Source organism: Oncorhynchus masou, chromosome 32 (genome assembly GCF_036934945.1).
Source record: "Oncorhynchus masou masou isolate Uvic2021 chromosome 32, UVic_Omas_1.1, whole genome shotgun sequence".
Classification (NCBI taxonomy): domain Eukaryota; kingdom Metazoa; phylum Chordata; class Actinopteri; order Salmoniformes; family Salmonidae; genus Oncorhynchus; species Oncorhynchus masou.
Genome location: NC_088243.1, coordinates 1,890,951 through 1,916,183, shown reverse-complemented (window position 1 = coordinate 1,916,183; position 25,233 = coordinate 1,890,951). Strand labels below are relative to the sequence as shown.

The 25,233-nt window shown below is 46.1% G+C and overlaps 1 protein-coding gene across 3 annotated transcripts in view; it reads left to right on the top strand.

Moving 5' to 3' along the window:
* Positions 1-25,233, top strand: part of atrn (attractin) — a 301,160-nt gene that overhangs the window by 211,354 nt on the left and 64,573 nt on the right. For all 3 annotated transcript variants that reach the window (XM_064953084.1, XM_064953083.1, XM_064953082.1), the window contains exon 26: positions 13,299-13,377. In XM_064953084.1, the coding sequence (XP_064809156.1) occupies positions 13,299-13,377 (79 nt within the window). The remainder of the gene's footprint in view (positions 1-13,298; positions 13,378-25,233) is intronic.

Below are 25,233 nucleotides of genomic sequence, written 5' to 3'. Positions count from 1 at the left end.
GGTCGTAACCTGCAGTGATCACTGTTTTCTCTGATGTCGACCGTGTCTCTACCAGTTCTCCTGACCGTGAGGGGTCGTAACCTGCAGTGTTCAGTGTTTTCTCTGTTGTTGACCGTGTCTCTACCAGTTCTCCTGACCGTGAGGGGTCGTAACCTGCAGTGATCAGTGTTTTCTCTGATGTTGTTGACCGTGTCTCTACCAGTTCTCCTGACCGTGAGGGGTCGTAACCTGAAGTGATCAGTGTTTTCTCTGTTGTCGACCGTGTCTCTACCAGTTCTCCTGACCGTGAGGGGTCGTAACCTGCAGTGATCACTGTTTTCTCTGTTGTTGACCGTGTCTCTACCAGTTCTCCTGACCGTGAGGGGTCGTAACCTGCAGTGATCAGTGTTTTCTCTGATGTTGTTGACCGTGTCTCTACCAGTTCTCCTGACCGTGAGGGGTCGTAACCTGCAGTGATCACTGTTTTCTCTGTTGTTGACCGTGTCTCTACCAGTTCTCCTGACCGTGAGGGGTCGTAACCTGCAGTGATCAGTGTTTTCTCTGATGTTGTTGACCGTGTCTCTACCAGTTCTCCTGACCGCGAGGGGTCGTAACCTGAAGTGATCACTGTTTTCTCTGTTGTTGACCGTGTCTCTACCAGTTCTCCTGACCGTGAGGGGTCGTAACCTGCAGTGATCAGTGTTTTCTCTGTTGTTGACCGTGTCTCTACCAGTTCTCCTGACCGTGAGGGGTCGTAACCTGCAGTGATCAGTGTTTTCTCTGTTGTTGACCGTGTCTCTACCAGTTCTCCTGACCGTGAGGGGTCGTAACCTGCAGTGATCACTGTTTTCTCTGATGTTGTTGACCGTGTCTCTACCAGTTCTCCTGACCGTGAGGGGTCGTAACCTGCAGTGATCAGTGTTTTCTCTGATGTTGACCGTGTCTCTACCAGTTCTCCTGACCGTGAGGGGTCGTAACCTGCAGTGATCAGTGTTTTCTCTGATGTTGTTGACCGTGTCTCTACCAGTTCTCCTGACCGTGAGGGGTCGTAACCTGCAGTGATCAGTGTTTTCTCTGTTGTTGACCGTGTCTCTACCAGTTCTCCTGACCGTGAGGGGTCGTAACCTGCAGTGATCAGTGTTTTCTCTGTTGTTGACCGTGTCTCTACCAGTTCTCCTGACCGTGAGGGGTCGTAACCTGCAGTGATCAGTGTTTTCTCTGTTGTTGACCGTGTCTCTACCAGTTCTCCTGACCGTGAGGGGTCGTAACCTGAAGTGATCACTGTTTTCTCTGTTGTTGACCGTGTCTCTACCAGTTCTCCTGACCGTGAGGGGTCGTAACCTGAAGTGATCAGTGTTTTCTCTGATGTTGTTGACCGTGTCTCTACCAGTTCTCCTGACCGTGAGGGGTCGTAACCTGCAGTGATCAGTGTTTTCTCTGTTGTCGACCGTGTCTCTACCAGTTCTCCTGACCGTGAGGGGTCGTAACCTGCAGTGATCAGTGTTTTCTCTGATGTTGACCGTGTCTCTACCAGTTCTCCTGACCGTGAGGGGTCGTAACCTGCAGTGATCAGTGTTTTCTCTGTTGTTGACCGTGTCTCTACCAGTTCTCCTGACCGTGAGGGGTCGTAACCTGCAGTGATCACTGTTTTCTCTGTTGTTGACCGTGTCTCTACCAGTTCTCCTGACCGTGAGGGGTCGTAACCTGCAGTGATCAGTGTTTTCTCTGTTGTTGACCGTGTCTCTACCAGTTCTCCTGACCGTGAGGGGTCGTAACCTGCAGTGATCACTGTTTTCTCTGATGTTGTTGACCGTGTCTCTACCAGTTCTCCTGACCGTGAGGGGTCGTAACCTGCAGTGATCAGTGTTTTCTCTGTTGTCGACCGTGTCTCTACCAGTTCTCCTGACCGTGAGGGGTCGTAACCTGCAGTGATCACTGTTTTCTCTGATGTTGTTGACCGTGTCTCTACCAGTTCTCCTGACCGTGAGGGGTCGTATCCTGAAGTGATCAGTGTTTTCTCTGTTGTTGACCGTGTCTCTACCAGTTCTCCTGACCGTGAGGGGTCGTAACCTGAAGTGATCACTGTTTTCTCTGTTGTTGACCGTGTCTCTACCAGTTCTCCTGACCGTGAGGGGTCGTAACCTGCAGTGATCAGTGTTTTCTCTGATGTCGACCGTGTCTCTACCAGTTCTCCTGACCGTGAGGGGTCGTAACCTGCAGTGATCAGTGTTTTCTCTGTTGTTGACCGTGTCTCTACCAGTTCTCCTGACCGTGAGGGGTCGTAACCTGCAGTGATCAGTGTTTTCTCTGATGTCGACCGTGTCTCTACCAGTTCTCCTGACCGTGAGGGGTCGTAACCTGCAGTGATCAGTGTTTTCTCTGATGTCGACCGTGTCTCTACCAGTTCTCCTGACCGTGAGGGGTCGTAACCTGCAGTGATCAGTGTTTTCTCTGTTGTTGACCGTGTCTCTACCAGTTCTCCTGACCGTGAGGGGTCGTAACCTGCAGTGATCAGTGTTTTCTCTGTTGTTGACCGTGTCTCTACCAGTTCTCCTGACCGTGAGGGGTCGTAACCTGAAGTGATCAGTGTTTTCTCTGTTGTTGACCGTGTCTCTACCAGTTCTCCTGACCGTGAGGGGTCGTAACCTGCAGTGATCACTGTTTTCTCTGTTGTTGACCGTGTCTCTACCAGTTCTCCTGACCGTGAGGGGTCGTAACCTGCAGTGATCAGTGTTTTCTCTGTTGTCGACCGTGTCTCTACCAGTTCTCCTGACCGTGAGGGGTCGTAACCTGAAGTGATCACTGTTTTCTCTGTTGTTGACCGTGTCTCTACCAGTTCTCCTGACCGTGAGGGGTCGTAACCTGCAGTGATCAGTGTTTTCTCTGTTGTTGACCGTGTCTCTACCAGTTCTCCTGACCGTGAGGGGTCGTAACCTGAAGTGATCAGTGTTTTCTCTGTTGTTGACCGTGTCTCTACCAGTTCTCCTGACCGTGAGGGGTCGTAACCTGCAGTGATCAGTGTTTTCTCTGTTGTTGACCGTGTCTCTACCAGTTCTCCTGACCGTGAGGGGTCGTAACCTGCAGTGATCAGTGTTTTCTCTGTTGTTGACCGTGTCTCTACCAGTTCTCCTGACCGTGAGGGGTCGTAACCTGCAGTGATCAGTGTTTTCTCTGATGTTGTCGACCGTGTCTCTACCAGTTCTCCTGACCGTGAGGGGTCGTAACCTGCAGTGATCAGTGTTTTCTCTGATGTTGACCGTGTCTCTACCAGTTCTCCTGACCGTGAGGGGTCGTAACCTGCAGTGATCACTGTTTTCTCTGTTGTTGACCGTGTCTCTACCAGTTCTCCTGACCGTGAGGGGTCGTAACCTGCAGTGATCAGTGTTTTCTCTGTTGTTGACCGTGTCTCTACCAGTTCTCCTGACCGTGAGGGGTCGTAACCTGCAGTGATCAGTGTTTTCTCTGTTGTTGACCGTGTCTCTACCAGTTCTCCTGACCGTGAGGGGTCGTAACCTGCAGTGATCACTGTTTTCTCTGATGTTGTTGACCGTGTCTCTACCAGTTCTCCTGACCGTGAGGGGTCGTAACCTGCAGTGATCACTGTTTTCTCTGTTGTTGACCGTGTCTCTACCAGTTCTCCTGACCGTGAGGGGTCGTAACCTGCAGTGATCACTGTTTTCTCTGTTGTTGACCGTGTCTCTACCAGTTCTCCTGACCGTGAGGGGTCGTAACCTGCAGTGATCAGTGTTTTCTCTGATGTTGACCGTGTCTCTACCAGTTCTCCTGACCGTGAGGGGTCGTAACCTGCAGTGATCAGTGTTTTCTCTGTTGTTGACCGTGTCTCTACCAGTTCTCCTGACCGTGAGGGGTCGTAACCTGCAGTGATCACTGTTTTCTCTGATGTTGACCGTGTCTCTACCAGTTCTCCTGACCGTGAGGGGTCGTAACCTGCAGTGATCACTGTTTTCTCTGATGTTGTTGACCGTGTCTCTACCAGTTCTCCTGACCGTGAGGGGTCGTAACCTGCAGTGATCAGTGTTTTCTCTGTTGTTGACCGTGTCTCTACCAGTTCTCCTGACCGTGAGGGGTCGTAACCTGAAGTGATCAGTGTTTTCTCTGTTGTTGACCGTGTCTCTACCAGTTCTCCTGACCGTGAGGGGTCGTAACCTGCAGTGATCAGTGTTTTCTCTGATGTTGTTGACCGTGTCTCTACCAGTTCTCCTGACCGTGAGGGGTCGTAACCTGAAGTGATCACTGTTTTCTCTGATGTTGTTGACCGTGTCTCTACCAGTTCTCCTGACCGTGAGGGGTCGTAACCTGCAGTGATCAGTGTTTTCTCTGATGTTGTTGACCGTGTCTCTACCAGTTCTCCTGACCGTGAGGGGTCGTAACCTGCAGTGATCACTGTTTTCTCTGTTGTTGACCGTGTCTCTACCAGTTCTCCTGACCGTGAGGGGTCGTAACCTGCAGTGATCACTGTTTTCTCTGTTGTTGACCGTGTCTCTACCAGTTCTCCTGACCGTGAGGGGTCGTAACCTGCAGTGATCAGTGTTTTCTCTGTTGTTGACCGTGTCTCTACCAGTTCTCCTGACCGTGAGGGGTCGTAACCTGCAGTGATCACTGTTTTCTCTGTTGTCGACCGTGTCTCTACCAGTTCTCCTGACCGTGAGGGGTCGTAACCTGCAGTGATCAGTGTTTTCTCTGATGTTGTTGACCGTGTGTCTACCAGTTCTCCTGACCGTGAGGGGTCGTAACCTGCAGTGATCACTGTTTTCTCTGATGTTGACCGTGTGTCTACCAGTTCTCCTGACCGTGAGGGGTCGTAACCTGCAGTGATCACTGTTTTCTCTGTTGTTGACCGTGTCTCTACCAGTTCTCCTGACCGTGAGGGGTCGTAACCTGAAGTGATCACTGTTTTCTCTGTTGTTGACCGTGTCTCTACCAGTTCTCCTGACCGTGAGGGGTCGTAACCTGAAGTGATCACTGTTTTCTCTGATGTTGACCGTGTCTCTACCAGTTCTCCTGACCGTGAGGGGTCGTAACCTGCAGTGATCACTGTTTTCTCTGATGTTGACCGTGGTCTCAGGCACCCATTTTCTCCCTGACCTCCTCCCTCTCCACCTCCCTACGCCCTGACCCCCCCATGCTCCAGCCCTGGGATGCTTCCCAAATTGCACACCATATTCCCTTGATAGTGCACTACTTTTGACCAGAGTCCAGTTGGCTCCCTACTATTTGTCTGATCAGTATTCATTGTGGACGGTATGGTGACCGCTGACCAGTTGTGGCCGTGCTGCCTGCCCTCTGTTCCCTGTACGGCGTTCTATTAGCAGGCTCTGAGAGCCCTCGGGAACCCTGGGGGAAATGTGTTCAGCACAGATAGACACATTATATCATCTAACATACACACGGTTTCTCTCTCTCCCTCTCCCTCTTCCTCTCTCTCTACCTCTCTCTGCATCTCGCTGCTACTCTCTCATCTCTCAACCTCTCTTTCTTCCCCTCTCTCTCTCTCTGCTCTGTAGGGGCTTGCAGTACTGTGTGTTCTCTCTCTTCCTCTCTCACTCTCTCTCTTCCCCTCTCTCTCTCTCTGCTCTGTAGAGGCTTGCAGTACTGTGTGTTCTCTCTCTCTCTTCCTCTCTCTCTCTGCTCTGTAGGGGCTTGTAGTGTCTGCTGGTGCTCTGTGTGTTTCCTCTACACTCTGTGTGTTGGTGCTGAGGGATATATTCGGTTTTGAGCCAGCAATACATGTTAAAGTGAGTTTTTCCTCTGGGAATTTCTCAGTCAAAACACTCCGTATTACGAAACTAAATTTGGCACACCAGTCGAACTCAATTCCATAAATGGTCAGAAGATGGTGCTGTGATCCACTCGCTAGTTTTCTTCCTGGTAGTTTGTATAGAAATGTTGCATTCCCTTAGAAAACAATAAAGAAAAATTGACTAAATTGTCCACTCAAATGACAGAGAAAGATTACATATCAGAAGTGCCTTCAGGGGGCGCTAGAGAGCGTGCTATGGAGGAGTCGTGCTATGGAGGAGTCGTGCTATGGAGGAGTCGTGCTTTGCTAGAGCTCCTCTCTATTCTGAAACAGTATTTATCGTAACCTCTCACGACCTATAACTTCAAACAAATATGACAAAGGGAAAAGGCACCAAAAAGGCTAAACAAGATCATTTAACTTCTTCGATATAGGGGGCGTTCTTTTAATTTTTGGATGAAAAACGTTCCCATTTTAAACAAGATATTTTGTCACGAAAAGATGCTCGACTATGCATGTAATTGACAGCTTTGGAAAGAAAACACTCTGACGTTTCCAAAACTGCAAAGATATTGTCTGTGAGTGCCACAGAACTTATGCTACAGAAAAAACCCAGATAAAAATACAATCAGGAAGTGCCGCATTTTTTGAAACCGCCTCATGGCAATGACTCCTTATATGGCTGTGGAGGAGCTAGGAGTCAGCGTACATTTTCCACGTTTTCCCCAAGGTGTCTGCAGCATTGTGACGTATTTGTAGGCATATCATTGGAAGATTGACCCTAAGAGACTACATTTACCAGGTGGTTGCATGGTGGCCTCCGTCGCAATTATTGCATAATCTCCAGCTGCAGTATTTTTCCGTTTGTTTCTGATGAGAAGCCAGCTGCCACCACTGATAGATTATCGAATAGATATGTGAAAAACACCTTGAGGATTGACTCTAAACAACGTTTGCCATGTTTCTGTCGATATTATGGAGCTAATTTGGAAAAAAGTTTGGCGTCGTAAGTGACTGCATTTTCGTTTTTTTTTCTTAGCCAAACATGATGAACAAAATGGAGCTATTTCTCTTACACAAATAATATTTTGGGGAAAAATGAACATTTGCTATCTAACTGAGAGTCTCATCATTGAAAACATCCGAAGTTCTTCAAAGGTAAATGATTTTATTTGAATGCTTTTCTTGTTTTTGTGAAAATGTTGCCTGCTGAATGCTATCAATACTCTTACACAAATGCTTGTGTAGCTTTGGTTAAAGCATATTTTGAAAATCTGAGATGACAGTGTTGTTAACAAAAGGCTAAGCTTGTGTTTCAATGTATTTATTTCATTTCATTAGCGATTTTCATGAATAGGAAACGTTGCGTTATGGTAATGAGCTTGAGGCTATGATTACGCTTCCGGATACGGGATTGCTCGACGCTCGACGAACCAATTTCAACGTCGCCAACACACAAGGAGTTAGCTGAAGAGGATAGCTTCCAAGAGTTCCCCACAGAGCCTACGCAAAGTGACATACTGGCTGCCATAAACTCACTAAGCAAGAAGGTGGACACACGGTTGGCTGATATCTCAAAGAGTATTGGGACTTTGTCCGAAACTGTGAAGGCAACTCAGAGAAGGGTGCATGAGGTTGAGCAGACGACAGCCGATCACGAGGCCAGGCTACAGGACATAGAGAAACAGTGCGCAACGTTCAAAAATGACAACAAAACCCTGAAAGCCCGACTGGAAATGCTCGAGTCGCATTCAAGACGCCAGAACATCCGAATATGTGGGATCCAGGAGGACACTGAGAAAGGGAAATACACTGAATTAGTCTCGGGGCTGATACCGGCATCGCTGGGGAGTGAACACTTCAAAACGGCCATCTTGATCGACTGCGCACACAGATCTCAGGCAACGAAGCCGGCCAAGGGCGGGCCACCAAGGCCATTCATTGTACGGCTGCACTATGCCCAGACCAGGGATCTCATCCTCAAGCTGGCTAGTCAAAAGTTCCCCCTTAACTTCAACGGAGCCAGGGTGGCTTTCTACCCAGATCTTACCTTGGAGGTGAGGAACCAACGGAAAGAATATGATGAGGTACACAACAAATACAGGGCGGCCAACATCCGATATGGATTCCTCTTCCCAGCCCTGTTTAAGGTGACAGTCGAGGGATCAACACGTACGTTTGACAACCCAAAAGAGGCCGATCTGTTCTTGACAAGCAAGCTCCCTGGCTGAGGATACAGAACGGCTGTGTCAGCTGGCTGACCAAATACATTAGAAGATCAGAAATGGGGACTTATATGATAGGTGAGATGTTGTGGCTAATATAGCATTGTTTAGCATATCATGTTTTAACGCCACTCACCCCCTAACGTGAGAGTTAACCTCTAGTGACACCCCATCCCGTGAACGGGACTGTTTTCATCTGACACTAATTAGCATAACGCAACGGACATAAATCTTCCTAGAAAATCTTCCTATTCATGAAAATCACAAGTGAAATATATTGGAACACAGCTTAGCCTTTTGTTAATCACCCTGTCATCTCAGATTTTCAAAATATGCTTTACAGCCAAAGGCAGACCAGCATTTGTGTAAGTTTATCGATAGCCTAGCATAGCAATATGCCTTGCTAGCAGCAGGCAACCTTGTCACAAATCAGAAAAGCAATCAAATTAAATTGTTTACCTTTGATGAACTTCGGATGTTTTCACTCACGAGACTCCCAGGTAGATAACCAAAGTTCATTTTTTCCCAAAATATTATTTTTGTAGAAATGGCTCCGTTTGTTCTTCACGTTTGGCTGAGAAATCGACCGGAAATTGCGGTCACGACAACACCGAAAAATACTCCAAATTAGCTCCATAATATCGACAAAAACATGGCAAACGTTGTTTAGAATCAATCCTCAAGGTGTTTTTCAAATATCTATTCGATAATATATCCACCGGGACAATTGGTTTCTCAGTAGAAGCGATTGGAATAATGGCTACCTCTGTACTTTACGCAGGATTTTCTCCGGGAGCATCATGTGACCACTTGCGCAATGTAGCCCCCTACGGGTATTCTTCAACATAAATGCGTAAAACTACGTCACAATGCTGTAGACACCTTGGGCAATACGGAGAAAAAGTAATCTAGTTGATAGTCCATTCACTGCTCGATAGGGACGCATCGGAACGCAGCGCTTTCAAAAGATCAGTCACTTCCGGATTGGATTTTTCTCAGGCTTTCGCCTGCAATATCAGTTCTGTTATACTCACAGACAATGTTTTTACAGTTTTGGAAACATTAGTGTTTTCTATCCAAAGCTGTCAATTATATGCATATTCTAGCATCTTGTCCTGACAAAATATCCCATTTGAAACGGGATCGTTTTTTTTCCAAAAATGAAAATACTGCCCCAACAGTCGCAACAGAACTTAAGTGTTATTTAATATTAGTTTATATGCGGAGCATCTATAGACGACGAGTTAGTTCAAGCTGTGTGTCTAGACACCCTAAGGTTTGTGTGTTAGCCAAGGAGTGCTTGGTTTGGGGAAGTCACTCAGTAAAGGGACCGGAGGGGGGATGGGGTCTGTGTTTTATGTTCACGTTTATTATTAATACAGGTGGCATGACAAGCTCCCGCACGGCGGGACGTTTTTCTTCTGGGTTTTGTATGACAGCAACAATTTGCTCTAAAATAAGAAATGCCACATAGTGACAGAGCACAGAGTAGACCAGGTGGAATAAAGATAGTCAGCTGGAACTGTAATGGCTTAGGGCATGTGGTGAAACCAGCTAAGGTTTTTTCTCATCTTAAATCACTGGGTGCTGACATAGTGTTTCTTCAAGGAACTCATAATAAACACTCCTCTCAGGCCAAGCTACGAGTCGGCTGTATCGTTCAGATATACCAGTCTAACCTGGATGCGAGAGGGGTAGCAATAATAAGGAAAAACATTCCTTTTGTTTACTCAACCTCCATTTCAGATCCTAATGGTCGGTATGTTATTGTGGCTTGTATATTGAATTCGAAACCAATAACCTTGGTCAATTTATATGGACCCAATTTCGATGATCCATTATTTTTTCAAAGGGTATTTAAGGCCATACAAAATATATCGGATACGAGTGTTATTTGTTGGAGGTGACTTTAACTGTACGTTAGATCCCCCTTTAGCTATCAAGGTCACTTCAACAATCAAATGCCCGTGTCTGTCTAAATACGTTGATGACAAACCTTAACATTGTCGATATTTGGAGACGGACGCACCCAACAGATAGGAATTATTCTTTCTTTTCATCAGTTCATATTCCAGAATTCGCTCTTTTTTGTTGGACTCCAAACTAATTTCAGCAGCTGAGTCGGTTATCTATCACCCTATTCTAATTACGGACCTCCTCTGTCTGGTGCTAAAACTCGACAATATGTCGACAGGTCGGCGATCGTGACGCTTAGACGCATACCTGTTGAAAGATGAGGCAGAAGGAGCAGATTGCCTTTTTCCTCTGAACTAACGACACGGGGGATGTTGACGACTCCACCCTTTGGGAATCTTTAAAGGCTGTGATTAGAGGTTACATTATTTCTTATAGATCAGAGAGGAAGAAACGCACCAATACTAGGCCGAGAGAAACTGAAAGAGAGTTAGGGGAACAGGAGAACGTTTTTAGGACAAATTCCTCGTATACAGTCCTTGAGAAGATCACAAAGTTAAAATATGAATACAATACCATCCTTTCGAAACGGATGGGCTCTATACTTGCTGGAACGCAACAAAGTAATTTTTTAACTGGGTGACAAACCACATAAATGATTAGCAAGACGGCTGAGGCATCTAGAGCTATTCACAAAATAAAAGACAAGAAGGGTAAAATAGTAACAGATCCGCAGGATATTAATAAATGCTTTGTGCAGTTTAACTCAGAGCTATACCAATCAAAATGCGATGCTACTGATCCACAAACTATGGAACGCTTTCTCGCTGAATGTGAACTTCCTAAACTAGACGGGGGGGCAGCTGCTGCACTCGATGCCGGGATAACTTTAGAGGACATTAACACAGCGATGACACCATTTCCAAACAGCAAGGCCCCTGGGCCCGATGGATATGTAATAGAATTCTATAAGAAGTACTGCGCCAGTCTATCTCCACTTATGTTGTTTAAACAATCCAAAGAAAATGCCAAACTCCCACAAGCACTGTCTGAGGCTACAATAGCACTGACCTTGAAGAATGTATCACGATCATAAGGTTGAGGCAGTGGTAATAGCTCTAGATGCAGAGAAGGCGTTTGATCAGATTGAGTGGAAGTATATGATGTCGGTTCTGGAGCATTTCGGGTTTGGAAAGGAATTTATTGGATAAGAATTATTTATGCACATCCGATGTCTTCCGTGGTAACCAATCAGGAAATGTCGCAGTCATTCCGCCTGTTCAAGGGTTGCCGACAGGGCTGCCCTATTTCACCTGCTCTCTTTGCTATAGCCATGGAACCCCTAGGAATTAGTTTTATTTTGTGTATGTGTGAGTTAAGTTTTGTTTTGTCCTCTAAATTGGCCATCCCATTCAACAGTACAATGAATGTCAATGAATTGCTGTCTTTTTTTATTTTATTTTTTATTGGAAAATAATAAACATATTATTTAAAAAATAAAATAAATAAAATACAAGTGCCTTCTGTTTGAATGACCGAGAAGGGTGTTGATGTAATTCAAAACCATATTTTCTCTGCTATCTGAACTAAATTAACCAAACTACACGGGGGCTAAAAGGCTCATATTTCTTTTTTGTTGAAGTAGAAAAAGAAAATGATAGACAGAATTAGGGTTATAGATCATACAGTCTAATTCAAAGTGAGAAATGCATTGTGCCCATATTGGAAATCTAGATGTTCTATGTACCGAACTGTGACGCGAAGCTGAAACCAAGCCACTCTTCTCTCCTATCAACAGTTGTTAGCGAGCTAGCTAACATTATATCCTGATATTGAAGCTCAATATATATATATATATTTTCCAGACACATCTAAGCCATATTACTGGGGCGGTAGCGTAGCCTAGTGGTTAGAGCGTTGGACTAGTCTGGTGTCCAGACCCGTAAACAGGTCACATCACTCTGGCTAGGGAATGGTGTCCATACCAGACCAGTATAGAGGTCACACCCCTCTGGCTAGGGAATGGTGTCCAGACCAGACCAGTATAGAGGTCACACCACTCTGGCTAGGGAATGGTGTCCAGACCAGTATAGAGGTCACATCACTCTGGCTAGGGAATGGTGTCCAGACCAGACCAGTATAGAGGTCACACCCCTCTGGCTAGGGAATGGTGTCCAGACCAGTATAGAGGTCACACCCCTCAGGCTAGGGAATGGTGACCAGACCAGTATAGAGGTCACATCCCTCTGGCTAGTGAATGGTGTCCAGACCAGTATAGAGGTCAAACCCCTCTGGCTAGGGAATGGTGTCCAGACCAGTATAGAGGTCACACCCCTCTGGCGAGGGAATGGTGTCCAGACCAGACCAGTATAGAGTTCACACCACTCTGGCTAGGGAATGGTGTCCAGACCAGACCAGTATAGAGGTCACACCCCTCTGGCTAGGGAATGGTGTCCAGACCAGTATAGAGATCACACCCCTCTGGCTAGGGAATGGTGTCCAGACCAGTATAGAGGTCACACCCCTCTGGCTAGGGAATGGTGTCCAGACCAGTATAGAGGTCACACCCCTCTGGCTAGTGAATGGTGTCCAGACCAGTATAGAGGTCACACCCCTCAGGCTAGGGAATGGTGTCCAGACCAGTATAGAGGTCAAACCCCTCTGGCTAGGGAATGGTGTCCAGACCAGACCAGTATAGAGGTCACACCCCTCTGGCTAGGGAATGGTGTCCAGACCAGACCAGTATAGAGGTCACACCCCTCTGGCTAGGGAATGGTGTCCAGACCAGACCAGTATAGAGGCCACACCCCTCTGGCTAGGGAATGGTGTCCAGACCAGTATAGAGGTCACACCCCTCTGGCTACACACACACACACCACAGTGAAATCCGTTGTCATGTTCTCTCTCCTGGAGTTGTGTATCTGTTCCAGAGGTTCTCGGATCTACTCGGACTTACCCTGATGTCTGGAGCTTTCAAATCAAAGCTTTCCCAGCTCCTCTGGGACCTCCATGTTAAGAACCATTCTACGGCTACCTGATTCAACTTGATAACCTTTGACTGAGTCAATCAGATGAGTAGGGGATTATCCTCCTGTCGTAACTGTGATCAGGGCGGCCTACCTACTGACTGACAGGCTCCTCCTCTTCCTGTCTCCCCCAAGCCGCTTCCTGTCTCTAACTCATCCTCTTCCTGTCCCCTCCCATGAGCTTCCTGTATCTAAATGCTCCTCTTCCTGTCTCCCCCAAGCCGCTTCCTGTCTCTAACTCATCCTCTTCCTGTCCCCTCCCATGAGCTTCCTGTATCTAAATGCTCCTCTTCCTGTCCCCTCCCATGAGCTTCCTGTATCTAAATGCTCCTCTTCCTGTTTCCTCCCATGAGCTTCCTGTAGCTAACTCTTCCTCTTCCTGTTTCCTCCCAGCTGTTTCCTGTCCCTCCTCCTGGTTGCAGCAGTCGTCTGGAAGATCAAACAGAGCTGCTGGGCGTCACGGCGACGCGAGGTGAGTGGTTACCACGGTTGCAGTGTTCAAGACACCTAACACGTGGTTCTAACACCTCACCTGAGGGGTCTGTTGTAGTTTACTACCATAACACCTCACCTGAGGGTCTGTTGTAGTTTACTACCATAACACCTCACCTGAGGGTCTGTTGTAGTTTACTACCATAACACCTCACCTGAGGGTCTGTTGTAGTTTACTACTCTAACACCTCACCTGAGGGTCTGTTGTAGTTTACTACTCTAACACCTCACCTGAGGGTCTGTTGTAGTTTACTACTCTAACACCTCACCTGAGGGTCTGTTGTAGTTTACTACTCTAACACCTCACCTGAGGGTCTGTTGTAGTTTACTACTCTAACACCTCACCTGAGGGTCTGTTGTAGTTTACTACCATAACACCTCACCTGAGGGTCTGTTGTAGTTTACTACCATAACACCTCACCTGAGGGTCTGTTGTAGTTTACTACTCTAACACCTCACCTGAGGGTCTGTTGTAGTTTACTACTCTAATACCTCACCTGAGGGTCTGTTGTAGTTTACTACCATAACACCTCACCTGAGGGGTCTGTTGTAGTTTACTACCATAACACCTCACCTGAGGGTCTGTTGTAGTTTACTACCATAACACCTCACCTGAGGGTCTGTTGTAGTTTACTACCATAACACCTCACCTGAGGGTCTGTTGTAGTTTACTACCATAACACCTCACCTGAGGGTCTGTTGTAGTTTACTACCATAACACCTCACCTGAGGGTCTGTTGTAGTTTACTACTCTAACACCTCACCTGAGGGTCTGTTGTAGTTGACCTTCTCTGAACCAGCTGTTGGCCACTTTGAGGACACGTTCCTCCTCATGAAAACCATATTTTTGAATGTAAATTTTCTATAACTAGTGACATCATATTTGATTTTATTTGTCACATGGTTAGCAGATGTTAATGCGAGTGAAGCGAAATGCTTGTGCTTCTATTTCCGACAGTGTAGTAAGTGCAGTAAGGAACCTAACAATTCCCCAACAACTACCTGATAAACACAAGGGAAAAGGGATGAAGAATATGTACATAAAGATATATGGATGAGTGATGGTACAGAACGACATAGGCAAGATGCAGTAGATGGTATTGAGTACAGTATATACATATGAGATGAGTAACGTAGGGTATGTAAACATTATTAAAGTGGCATTATTAAAGTCACTAGTAATCCATTTATTCTCTACTCAGTGTAGACTGGGTTATCCTCTACTCAATGTAGACTGGGTTATCCTCTACTCAGTGTAGACTGTGTTATCCTCTACTCAGTGTAGACTGGGTTATTCTCTACTCAGTGTAGACTGGGTTATTCTCTACTCAGTGTTGTCTGGGTTATCCTCTACTCAATGTAGACTGGGTTGTTCTCTACTGGGTTATCCTCTACTCAGTGTAGACTGTGTTATCCTCTACTCAGTGTAGACTGGGTTATCCTATACTCGGTGTAGACTGGGTTATCCTCTACTCAGTGTAGACTGGGTTATCCTCTACTGGGTTATCCTCTACTCAGTGTAGACTGGGTTATCCTCTACTCAGTGTAGACTGGGTTATCCTCTACTCAGTGTAGACTGGGTTATTCTCTACTCAGTGTTGTCTGGGTTATCCTCTACTCAATGTAGACTGGGTTGTTCTCTACTGGGTTATCCTCTACTCAGTGTAGACTGTGTTATCCTCTACTCAGTGTAGACTGGGTTATCCTATACTCGGTGTAGACTGGGTTATCCTCTACTCAGTGTAGACTGGGTTATCCTCTACTGGGTTATCCTCTACTCAGTGTAGACTGGGTTATCCTCTACTGGGTTATCCTCTACTGGGTTATCCTCTACTCAGTGTAGACTGGGTTATCCTATACTCGGTGTAGACTGGGTTATCCTCTACTCAGTGTAGACTGGGTTATCCTCTACTGGGTTATCCTCTACTCAGTGTAGACTGGGTTATCCTCTACTGGGTTATCCTATACTCAGTGTAGACTGGGTTATTCTCTACTCAGTGTAGACTGGGTTATTCTCTACTCAGTGTAGACTGGGTTATCCTCTACTCAGTGTAGACTGGGTTATCCTCTACTCAATGTAGACTGGGTTGTTCTCTACTGGGTTATCCTCTACTCAGTGTAGACTGTGTTATCCTCTACTCAGTGTAGACTGGGTTATCCTATACTCGGTGTAGACTGGGTTATCCTCTACTCAGTGTAGACTGGGTTATCCTCTACTGGGTTATCCTCTACTCAGTGTAGACTGGGTTATCCTCTACTCAGTGTAGACTGGGTTATCCTATACTCGGTGTAGACTGGGTTATCCTCTACTCAGTGTAGACTGGGTTATCCTCTACTGGGTTATCCTCTACTCAGTGTAGACTGGGTTATCCTCTACTCAGTGTAGACTGGGTTATCCTCTACTCAGTGTAGACTGGGTTATTCTCTACTCAGTGTTGTCTGGGTTATCCTCTACTCAATGTAGACTGGGTTGTTCTCTACTGGGTTATCCTCTACTCAGTGTAGACTGTGTTATCCTCTACTCAGTGTAGACTGGGTTATCCTATACTCGGTGTAGACTGGGTTATCCTCTACTCAGTGTAGACTGGGTTATCCTCTACTGGGTTATCCTCTACTCAGTGTAGACTGGGTTATCCTCTACTGGGTTATCCTCTACTGGGTTATCCTCTACTCAGTGTAGACTGGGTTATCCTATACTCGGTGTAGACTGGGTTATCCTCTACTCAGTGTAGACTGGGTTATCCTCTACTGGGTTATCCTCTACTCAGTGTAGACTGGGTTATCCTCTACTGGGTTATCCTATACTCAGTGTAGACTGGGTTATTCTCTACTCAGTGTAGACTGGGTTATTCTCTACTCAGTGTAGACTGGGTTATCCTCTACTCAGTGTAGACTGGGTTATCCTCTACTCAGTGTAGACTGGGTTATCCTCTACTCAGTGTAGACTGGGTTATTCTCTACTCAGTGTTGTCTGGGTTATCCTCTACTCAATGTAGACTGGGTTGTTCTCTACTGGGTTATCCTCTACTCAGTGTAGACTGTGTTATCCTCTACTCAGTGTAGACTGGGTTATCCTATACTCGGTGTAGACTGGGTTATCCTCTACTCAGTGTAGACTGGGTTATCCTCTACTGGGTTATCCTCTACTCAGTGTAGACTGGGTTATCCTCTACTCAGTGTAGACTGGGTTATCCTATACTCGGTGTAGACTGGGTTATCCTCTACTCAGTGTAGACTGGGTTATCCTCTACTGGGTTATCCTCTACTCAGTGTAGACTGGGTTATCCTCTACTCAGTGTAGACTGGGTTATCCTCTACTCAGTGTAGACTGGGTTATTCTCTACTCAGTGTTGTCTGGGTTATCCTCTACTCAATGTAGACTGGGTTGTTCTCTACTGGGTTATCCTCTACTCAGTGTAGACTGTGTTATCCTCTACTCAGTGTAGACTGGGTTATCCTATACTCGGTGTAGACTGGGTTATCCTCTACTCAGTGTAGACTGGGTTATCCTCTACTGGGTTATCCTCTACTCAGTGTAGACTGGGTTATCCTCTACTGGGTTATCCTCTACTGGGTTATCCTCTACTCAGTGTAGACTGGGTTATCCTATACTCGGTGTAGACTGGGTTATCCTCTACTCAGTGTAGACTGGGTTATCCTCTACTGGGTTATCCTCTACTCAGTGTAGACTGGGTTATCCTCTACTGGGTTATCCTATACTCAGTGTAGACTGGGTTATTCTCTACTCAGTGTAGACTGGGTTATTCTCTACTCAGTGTAGACTGGGTTATCCTCTACTCAGTGTAGACTGGGTTATCCTCTACTCAGTGTAGACTGGGTTATCCTCTACTGGGTTATCCTCTACTCAGTGTAGACTGGGTTATCCTCTACTGGGTTATCCTCTACTCAGTGTAGACTGGGTTATCCTCTACTCAGTGCAGACTGGGTTATCCTCTACTCGGTGTAGACTGGGTTATCCTCTACTCAGTGTAGACTGGGTTATTCTCTACTCATTGTAGACTGGGTTATCCTCTACTCAGTGTAGACTGTGTTATCCTCTACTGGGTTATCCTCTACTCAGTGTAGACTGGGTTATCCTCTACTCAGTGTAGACTGGGTTATCCTCTACTCAGTGTAGACTGGGTTATCCTCTACTGGGTTATCCTCTACTCAGTGTAGACTGGGTTATCCTCTACTCAGTGTAGACTGGGTTATCCTCTACTCAGTGTAGACTGGGTTATCCTCTACTCAGTGTAGACTGGGTTATCCTCTACTCAGTGTAGACTGGGTTATCCTCTACTCAGTGTAGACTGGGTTATCCTATACTCAGTGTAGACTGGGTTATTCTCTACTCAGTGTAGACTGGGTTATTCTTTACTCAGTGTAGACTGGGTTATCCTCTACTCGGTGTAGACTGTGTTATCCTCTACTCGGTGTAGACTGGGTTATTCTCTACTCAGTGTAGACTGGGTTATCCTCTACTCGGTGTAGACTGTGTTATCCTCTACTCAGTGTAGACTGGGTTATCCTCTACTCAGTGTAGACTGGGTTATTCTCTACTCAGTGTTGTCTGGGTTATCCTCTACTCAATGTAGACTGGGTTGTTCTCTACTGGGTTATCCTCTACTCAGTGTAGACTGTGTTATCCTCTACTCAGTGTAGACTGGGTTATCCTATACTCGGTGTAGACTGGGTTATCCTCTACTCAGTGTAGACTGGGTTATCCTCTACTGGGTTATCCTCTACTCAGTGTAGACTGGGTTATCCTCTACTCAGTGTAGACTGGGTTATCCTATACTCGGTGTAGACTGGGTTATCCTCTACTCAGTGTAGACTGGGTTATCCTCTACTGGGTTATCCTCTACTCAGTGTAGACTGGGTTATCCTCTACTCAGTGTAGACTGGGTTATCCTCTACTCAGTGTAGACTGGGTTATTCTCTACTCAGTGTTGTCTGGGTTATCCTCTACTCAATGTAGACTGGGTTGTTCTCTACTGGGTTATCCTCTACTCAGTGTAGACTGTGTTATCCTCTACTCAGTGTAGACTGGGTTATCCTATACTCGGTGTAGACTGGGTTATCCTCTACTCAGTGTAGACTGGGTTATCCTCTACTGGGTTATCCTCTACTCAGTGTAGACTGGGTTATCCTCTACTGGGTTATCCTCTACTGGGTTATCCTCTACTCAGTGTAGACTGGGTTATCCTATACTCGGTGTAGACTGGGTTATCCTCTACTCAGTGTAGACTGGGTTATCCTCTACTGGGTTATCCTCTACTCAGTGTAGACTGGGTTATCCTCTACTGGGTTATCCTATACTCAGTGTAGACTGGGTTATTCTCTACTCAGTGTAGACTGGGTTATTCTCTACTCAGTGTAGACTGGGTTATCCTCTACTCAGTGTAGACTGGGTTATCCTCTACTCAGTGTAGACTGGGTTATCCTCTACTCGGTGTAGACTGTGTTATCCTCTACTCAGTGTAGACTGGGTTATTCTCTACTCAGTGTAGACTGGGTTATCCTCTACTCGGTGTAGACTGTGTTAACCTCTACTCAGTGTAGACTGGGTTATCCTCTACTCGGTGTAGACTGTGTTATCCTCTACTCAGTGTAGACTGGGTTATCCTCTACTCAGTGTAGACTGGGTTATTCTCTACTCAGTGTTGTCTGGGTTATCCTCTACTCAATGTAGACTGGGTTGTTCTCTACTGGGTTATCCTCTACTCAGTGTAGACTGTGTTATCCTCTACTCAGTGTAGACTGGGTTATCCTATACTCGGTGTAGACTGGGTTATCCTCTACTCAGTGTAGACTGGGTTATCCTCTACTGGGTTATCCTCTACTCAGTGTAGACTGGGTTATCCTCTACTGGGTTATCCTCTACTCAGTGTAGACTGGGTTATCCTCTACTCAGTGTAGACTGGGTTATCCTCTACTCAGTGTAGACTGGGTTATTCTCTACTCAGTGTTGTCTGGGTTATCCTCTACTCAATGTAGACTGGGTTGTTCTCTACTGGGTTATCCTCTACTCAGTGTAGACTGTGTTATCCTCTACTCAGTGTAGACTGGGTTATCCTATACTCGGTGTAGACTGGGTTATCCTCTACTCAGTGTAGACTGGGTTATCCTCTACTGGGTTATCCTCTACTGGGTTATCCTCTACTCAGTGTAGACTGGGTTATCCTATACTCGGTGTAGACTGGGTTATCCTCTACTCAGTGTAGACTGGGTTATCCTCTACTGGGTTATCCTCTACTCAGTGTAGACTGGGTTATCCTCTACTGGGTTATCCTCTACTCAGTGTAGACTGGGTTATCCTCTACTCGGTGTAGACTGGGTTATCCTCTACTCAGTGTAGACTGGGTTATCCTCTACTCGGTGTAGACTGGGTTATCCTCTACTCAGTGTAGACTGGGTTATCCTCTACTGGGTTATCCTCTACTCAGTGTAGACTGGGTTATCCTCTACTGGGTTATCCTCTACTCAGTGTAGACTGGGTTATCCTCTACTCAGTGCAGACTGGGTTATCCTCTACTCGGTGTAGACTGGGTTATCCTCTACTCAGTGTAGACTGGGTTATTCTCTACTCATTGTAGACTGGGTTATCCTCTACTCAGTGTAGACTGTGTTATCCTCTACTGGGTTATCCTCTACTCAGTGTAGACTGGGTTATCCTCTACTCAGTGTAGACTGGGTTATCCTCTACTCAGTGTAGACTGGGTTATCCTCTACTGGGTTATCCTCTACTCAGTGTAGACTGGGTTATCCTCTACTCAGTGTAGACTGGGTTATCCTCTACTCAGTGTAGACTGGGTTATCCTCTACTCAGTGTAGACTGGGTTATCCTCTACTCAGTGTAGACTGGGTTATCCTCTACTCAGTGTAGACTGGGTTATCCTATACTCAGTGTAGACTGGGTTATTCTCTACTCAGTGTAGACTGGGTTATTCTTTACTCAGTGTAGACTGGGTTATCCTCTACTCGGTGTAGACTGTGTTATCCTCTACTCGGTGTAGACTGGGTTATTCTCTACTCAGTGTAGACTGGGTTATCCTCTACTCGGTGTAGACTGTGTTATCCTCTACTCAGTGTAGACTGGGTTATCCTCTACTCAGTGTAGACTGGGTTATTCTCTACTCAGTGTTGTCTGGGTTATCCTCTACTCAATGTAGACTGGGTTGTTCTCTACTGGGTTATCCTCTACTCAGTGTAGACTGTGTTATCCTCTACTCAGTGTAGACTGGGTTATCCTATACTCGGTGTAGACTGGGTTATCCTCTACTCAGTGTAGACTGGGTTATCCTCTACTGGGTTATCCTCTACTCAGTGTAGACTGGGTTATCCTCTACTGGGTTATCCTCTACTCAGTGTAGACTGGGTTATCCTCTACTCAGTGTAGACTGGGTTATTCTCTACTCAGTGTTGTCTGGGTTATCCTCTACTCAATGTAGACTGGGTTGTTCTCTACTGGGTTATCCTCTACTCAGTGTAGACTGGGTTATCCTCTACTCAGTGTAGACTGGGTTATCCTATACTCGGTGTAGACTGGGTTATCCTCTACTCAGTGTAGACTGGGTTATCCTCTACTGGGTTATCCTCTACTCAGTGTAGACTGGGTTATCCTCTACTGGGTTATCCTCTACTGGGTTATCCTCTACTCAGTGTAGACTGGGTTATCCTATACTCGGTGTAGACTGGGTTATCCTCTACTCAGTGTAGACTGGGTTATCCTCTACTGGGTTATCCTCTACTCAGTGTAAACTGGGTTATCCTCTACTGGGTTATCCTATACTCAGTGTAGACTGGGTTATTCTCTACTCAGTGTAGACTGGGTTATTCTCTACTCAGTGTAGACTGGGTTATCCTCTACTCAGTGTAGACTGGGTTATCCTCTACTCAGTGTAGACTGGGTTATCCTCTACTCGGTGTAGACTGTGTTATCCTCTACTCAGTGTAGACTGGGTTATTCTCTACTCAGTGTAGACTGGGTTATCCTCTACTCGGTGTAGACTGTGTTAACCTCTACTCAGTGTAGACTGGGTTATCCTCTACTCAGTGTAGACTGGGTTATTCTCTACTCAGTGTTGTCTGGGTTATCCTCTACTCAATGTAGACTGGGTTGTTCTCTACTGGGTTATCCTCTACTCAGTGTAGACTGTGTTATCCTCTACTCAGTGTAGACTGGGTTATCCTCTACTGGGTTATCCTCTACTCAGTGTAGACTGGGTTATCCTCTACTGGGTTATCCTCTACTCAGTGTAGACTGGGTTATCCTCTACTCAGTGTAGACTGGGTTATCCTCTACTCGGTGTAGACTGGGTTATCCTCTACTCAGTGTAGACTGGGTTATTCTCTACTCATTGTAGACTGGGTTATCCTCTACTCAGTGTAGACTGTGTTATCCTCTACTGGGTTATCCTCTACTCAGTGTAGACTGGGTTATCCTCTACTCAGTGTAGACTGGGTTATCCTCTACTCAGTGTAGACTGGGTTATCCTCTACTGGGTTATCCTCTACTCAGTGTAGACTGGGTTATCCTCTACTCAGTGTAGACTGGGTTATCCTCTACTCAGTGTAGACTGGGTTATCCTCTACTCAGTGTAGACTGGGTTATCCTCTACTCAGTGTAGACTGGGTTATCCTCTACTCAGTGTAGACTGTGTTATCCTATACTCAGTGTAGACTGGGTTATTCTCTACTCAGTGTAGACTGGGTTATTCTCTACTCAGTGTAGACTGGGATATCCTCTACTCAGTGTAGACTGGGTTATCCTCTACTCAGTGTAGACTGGGTTATCCTCTACTCGGTGTAGACTGTGTTATCCTCTACTCGGTGTAGACTGGGTTATTCTCTACTCAGTGTAGACTGGGTTATCCTCTACTCGGTGTAGACTGTGTTATCCTCTACTCAGTGTAGACTGGGATATCCTCTACTCAGTGTAGACTGGGTTATTCTCTACTCAGTGTTGTCTGGGTTATCCTCTACTCAATGTAGACTGGGTTGTTCTCTACTGGGTTATCCTCTACTCAGTGTAGACTGTGTTATCCTCTACTCAGTGTAGACTGGGTTATCCTATACTCGGTGTAGACTGGGTTATCCTCTACTCAGTGTAGACTGGGTTATCCTCTACTGGGTTATCCTCTACTCAGTGTAGACTGGATTATCCTCTACTGGGTTATCCTCTACTCAGTGTAGACTGGGTTATCCTCTACTCAGTGTAGACTGGGTTATCCTCTACTCAGTGTAGACTGGGTTATTCTCTACTCAGTGTTGTCTGGGTTATCCTCTACTCAATGTAGACTGGGTTGTTCTCTACTCAGTGTAGACTGTGTTATCCTCTACTCAGTGTAGACTGGGTTATCCTATACTCGGTGTAGACTGGGTTATCCTCTACTCAGTGTAGACTGGGTTATCCTCTACTGGGTTATCCTCTACTCAGTGTAGACTGGGTTATCCTCTACTGGGTTATCCTCTACTCAGTGTAGACTGGGTTATCCTATACTCGGTGTAGACTGGGTTATCCTCTACTCAGTGTAGACTGGGTTATCCTCTACTGGGTTATCCTCTACTCAGTGTAGACTGGGTTATCCTCTACTGGGTTATCCTCTACTCAGTGTAGACTGGGTTATCCTCTACTCGGTGTAGACTGGGTTATCCTCTACTCAGTGTAGACTGGGTTATCCTCTACTCGGTGTAGACTGGGTTATCCTCTACTCAGTGTAGACTGGGTTATCCTCTACTCAGTGTAGACTGGGTTATCCTCTACTGGGTTATCCTCTACTCAGTGTAGATTTGTTTATCCTCTACTCAGTGTAGACTGGGTTATCCTCTACTCGGTGTAGACTGGGTTATCCTCTACTCAGTGTAGACTGGGTTATCCTCTACTGGGTTATCCTCTACTCAGTGTAGACTGGGTTATCCTCTACTGGGTTATCCTCTACTCAGTGTAGACTGGGTTATCCTCTACTCAGTGTAGACTGGGTTATCCTCTACTCAGTGTAGACTGGGTTATTCTCTACTCAGTGTTGTCTGGGTTATCCTCTACTCAATGTAGACTGGGTTGTTCTCTACTGGGTTATCCTCTACTCAGTGTAGACTGTGTTATCCTCTACTCAGTGTAGACTGGGTTATCCTATACTCGGTGTAGACTGGGTTATCCTCTACTCAGTGTAGACTGGGTTATCCTCTACTGGGTTATCCTCTACTCAGTGTAGACTGGGTTATCCTCTACTGGGTTATCCTCTACTCAGTGTAGACTGGGTTATCCTCTACTCAGTGTAGACTGGGTTATCCTCTACTCAGTGTAGACTGGGTTATTCTCTACTCAGTGTTGTCTGGGTTATCCTCTACTCAATGTAGACTGGGTTGTTCTCTACTGGGTTATCCTCTACTCAGTGTAGACTGTGTTATCCTCTACTCAGTGTAGACTGGGTTATCCTATACTCGGTGTAGACTGGGTTATCCTCTACTCAGTGTAGACTGGGTTATCCTCTACTGGGTTATCCTCTACTCAGTGTAGACTGGGTTATCCTCTACTGGGTTATCCTCTACTGGGTTATCCTCTACTCAGTGTAGACTGGGTTATCCTATACTCGGTGTAGACTGGGTTATCCTCTACTGGGTTATCCTCTACTCAGTGTAGACTGGGTTATCCTCTACTCGGTGTAGACTGGGTTATCCTCTACTCAGTGTAGACTGGGTTATCCTCTACTCGGTGTAGACTGGGTTATCCTCTACTCAGTGTAGACTGGGTTATCCTCTACTGGGTTATCCTCTACTCAGTGTAGACTGGGTTATCCTCTACTGGGTTATCCTCTACTCAGTGTAGACTGGGTTATCCTCTACTCAGTGTAGACTGGGTTATCCTCTACTCGGTGTAGACTGGGTTATCCTCTACTCAGTGTAGACTGGGTTATTCTCTACTCATTGTAGACTGGGTTATCCTCTACTCAGTGTAGACTGTGTTATCCTCTACTGGGTTATCCTCTACTCAGTGTAGACTGGGTTATCCTCTACTCAGTGTAGACTGGGTTATCCTCTACTCAGTGTAGGCTGGGTTATCCTCTACTGGGTTATCCTCTACTCAGTGTAGACTGGGTTATCCTCTACTCAGTGTAGACTGGGTTATCCTCTACTCAGTGTAGACTGGGTTATCCTCTACTCAGTGTAGACTGGGTTATCCTCTACTCAGTGTAGACTGGGTTATCCTCTACTCAGTGTAGACTGGGTTATCCTCTACTCAGTGTAGACTGGGTTATCCTATACTCAGTGTAGACTGGGTTATTCTCTACTCAGTGTAGACTGGGTTATTCTCTACTCAGTGTAGACTGGGTTATCCTCTACTCAGTGTAGACTGGGTTATCCTCTACTCAGTGTAGACTGGGTTATCCTCTACTCGGTGTAGACTGTGTTATCCTCTACTCGGTGTAGACTGGGTTATTCTCTACTCAGTGTAGACTGGGTTATCCTCTACTCGGTGTAGACTGTGTTATCCTCTACTCAGTGTAGACTGGGTTATCCTCTACTCAGTGTAGACTGGGTTATTCTCTACTCAGTGTTGTCTGGGTTATCCTCTACTCAATGTAGACTGGGTTGTTCTCTACTGGGTTATCCTCTACTCAGTGTAGACTGTGTTATCCTCTACTCAGTGTAGACTGGGTTATCCTATACTCGGTGTAGACTGGGTTATCCTCTACTCAGTGTAGACTGGGTTATCCTCTACTGGATTATCCTCTACTCAGTGTAGACTGGGTTATCCTCTACTGGGTTATCCTCTACTCAGTGTAGACTGGGTTATCCTCTACTCAGTGTAGACTGGGTTATCCTCTACTCAGTG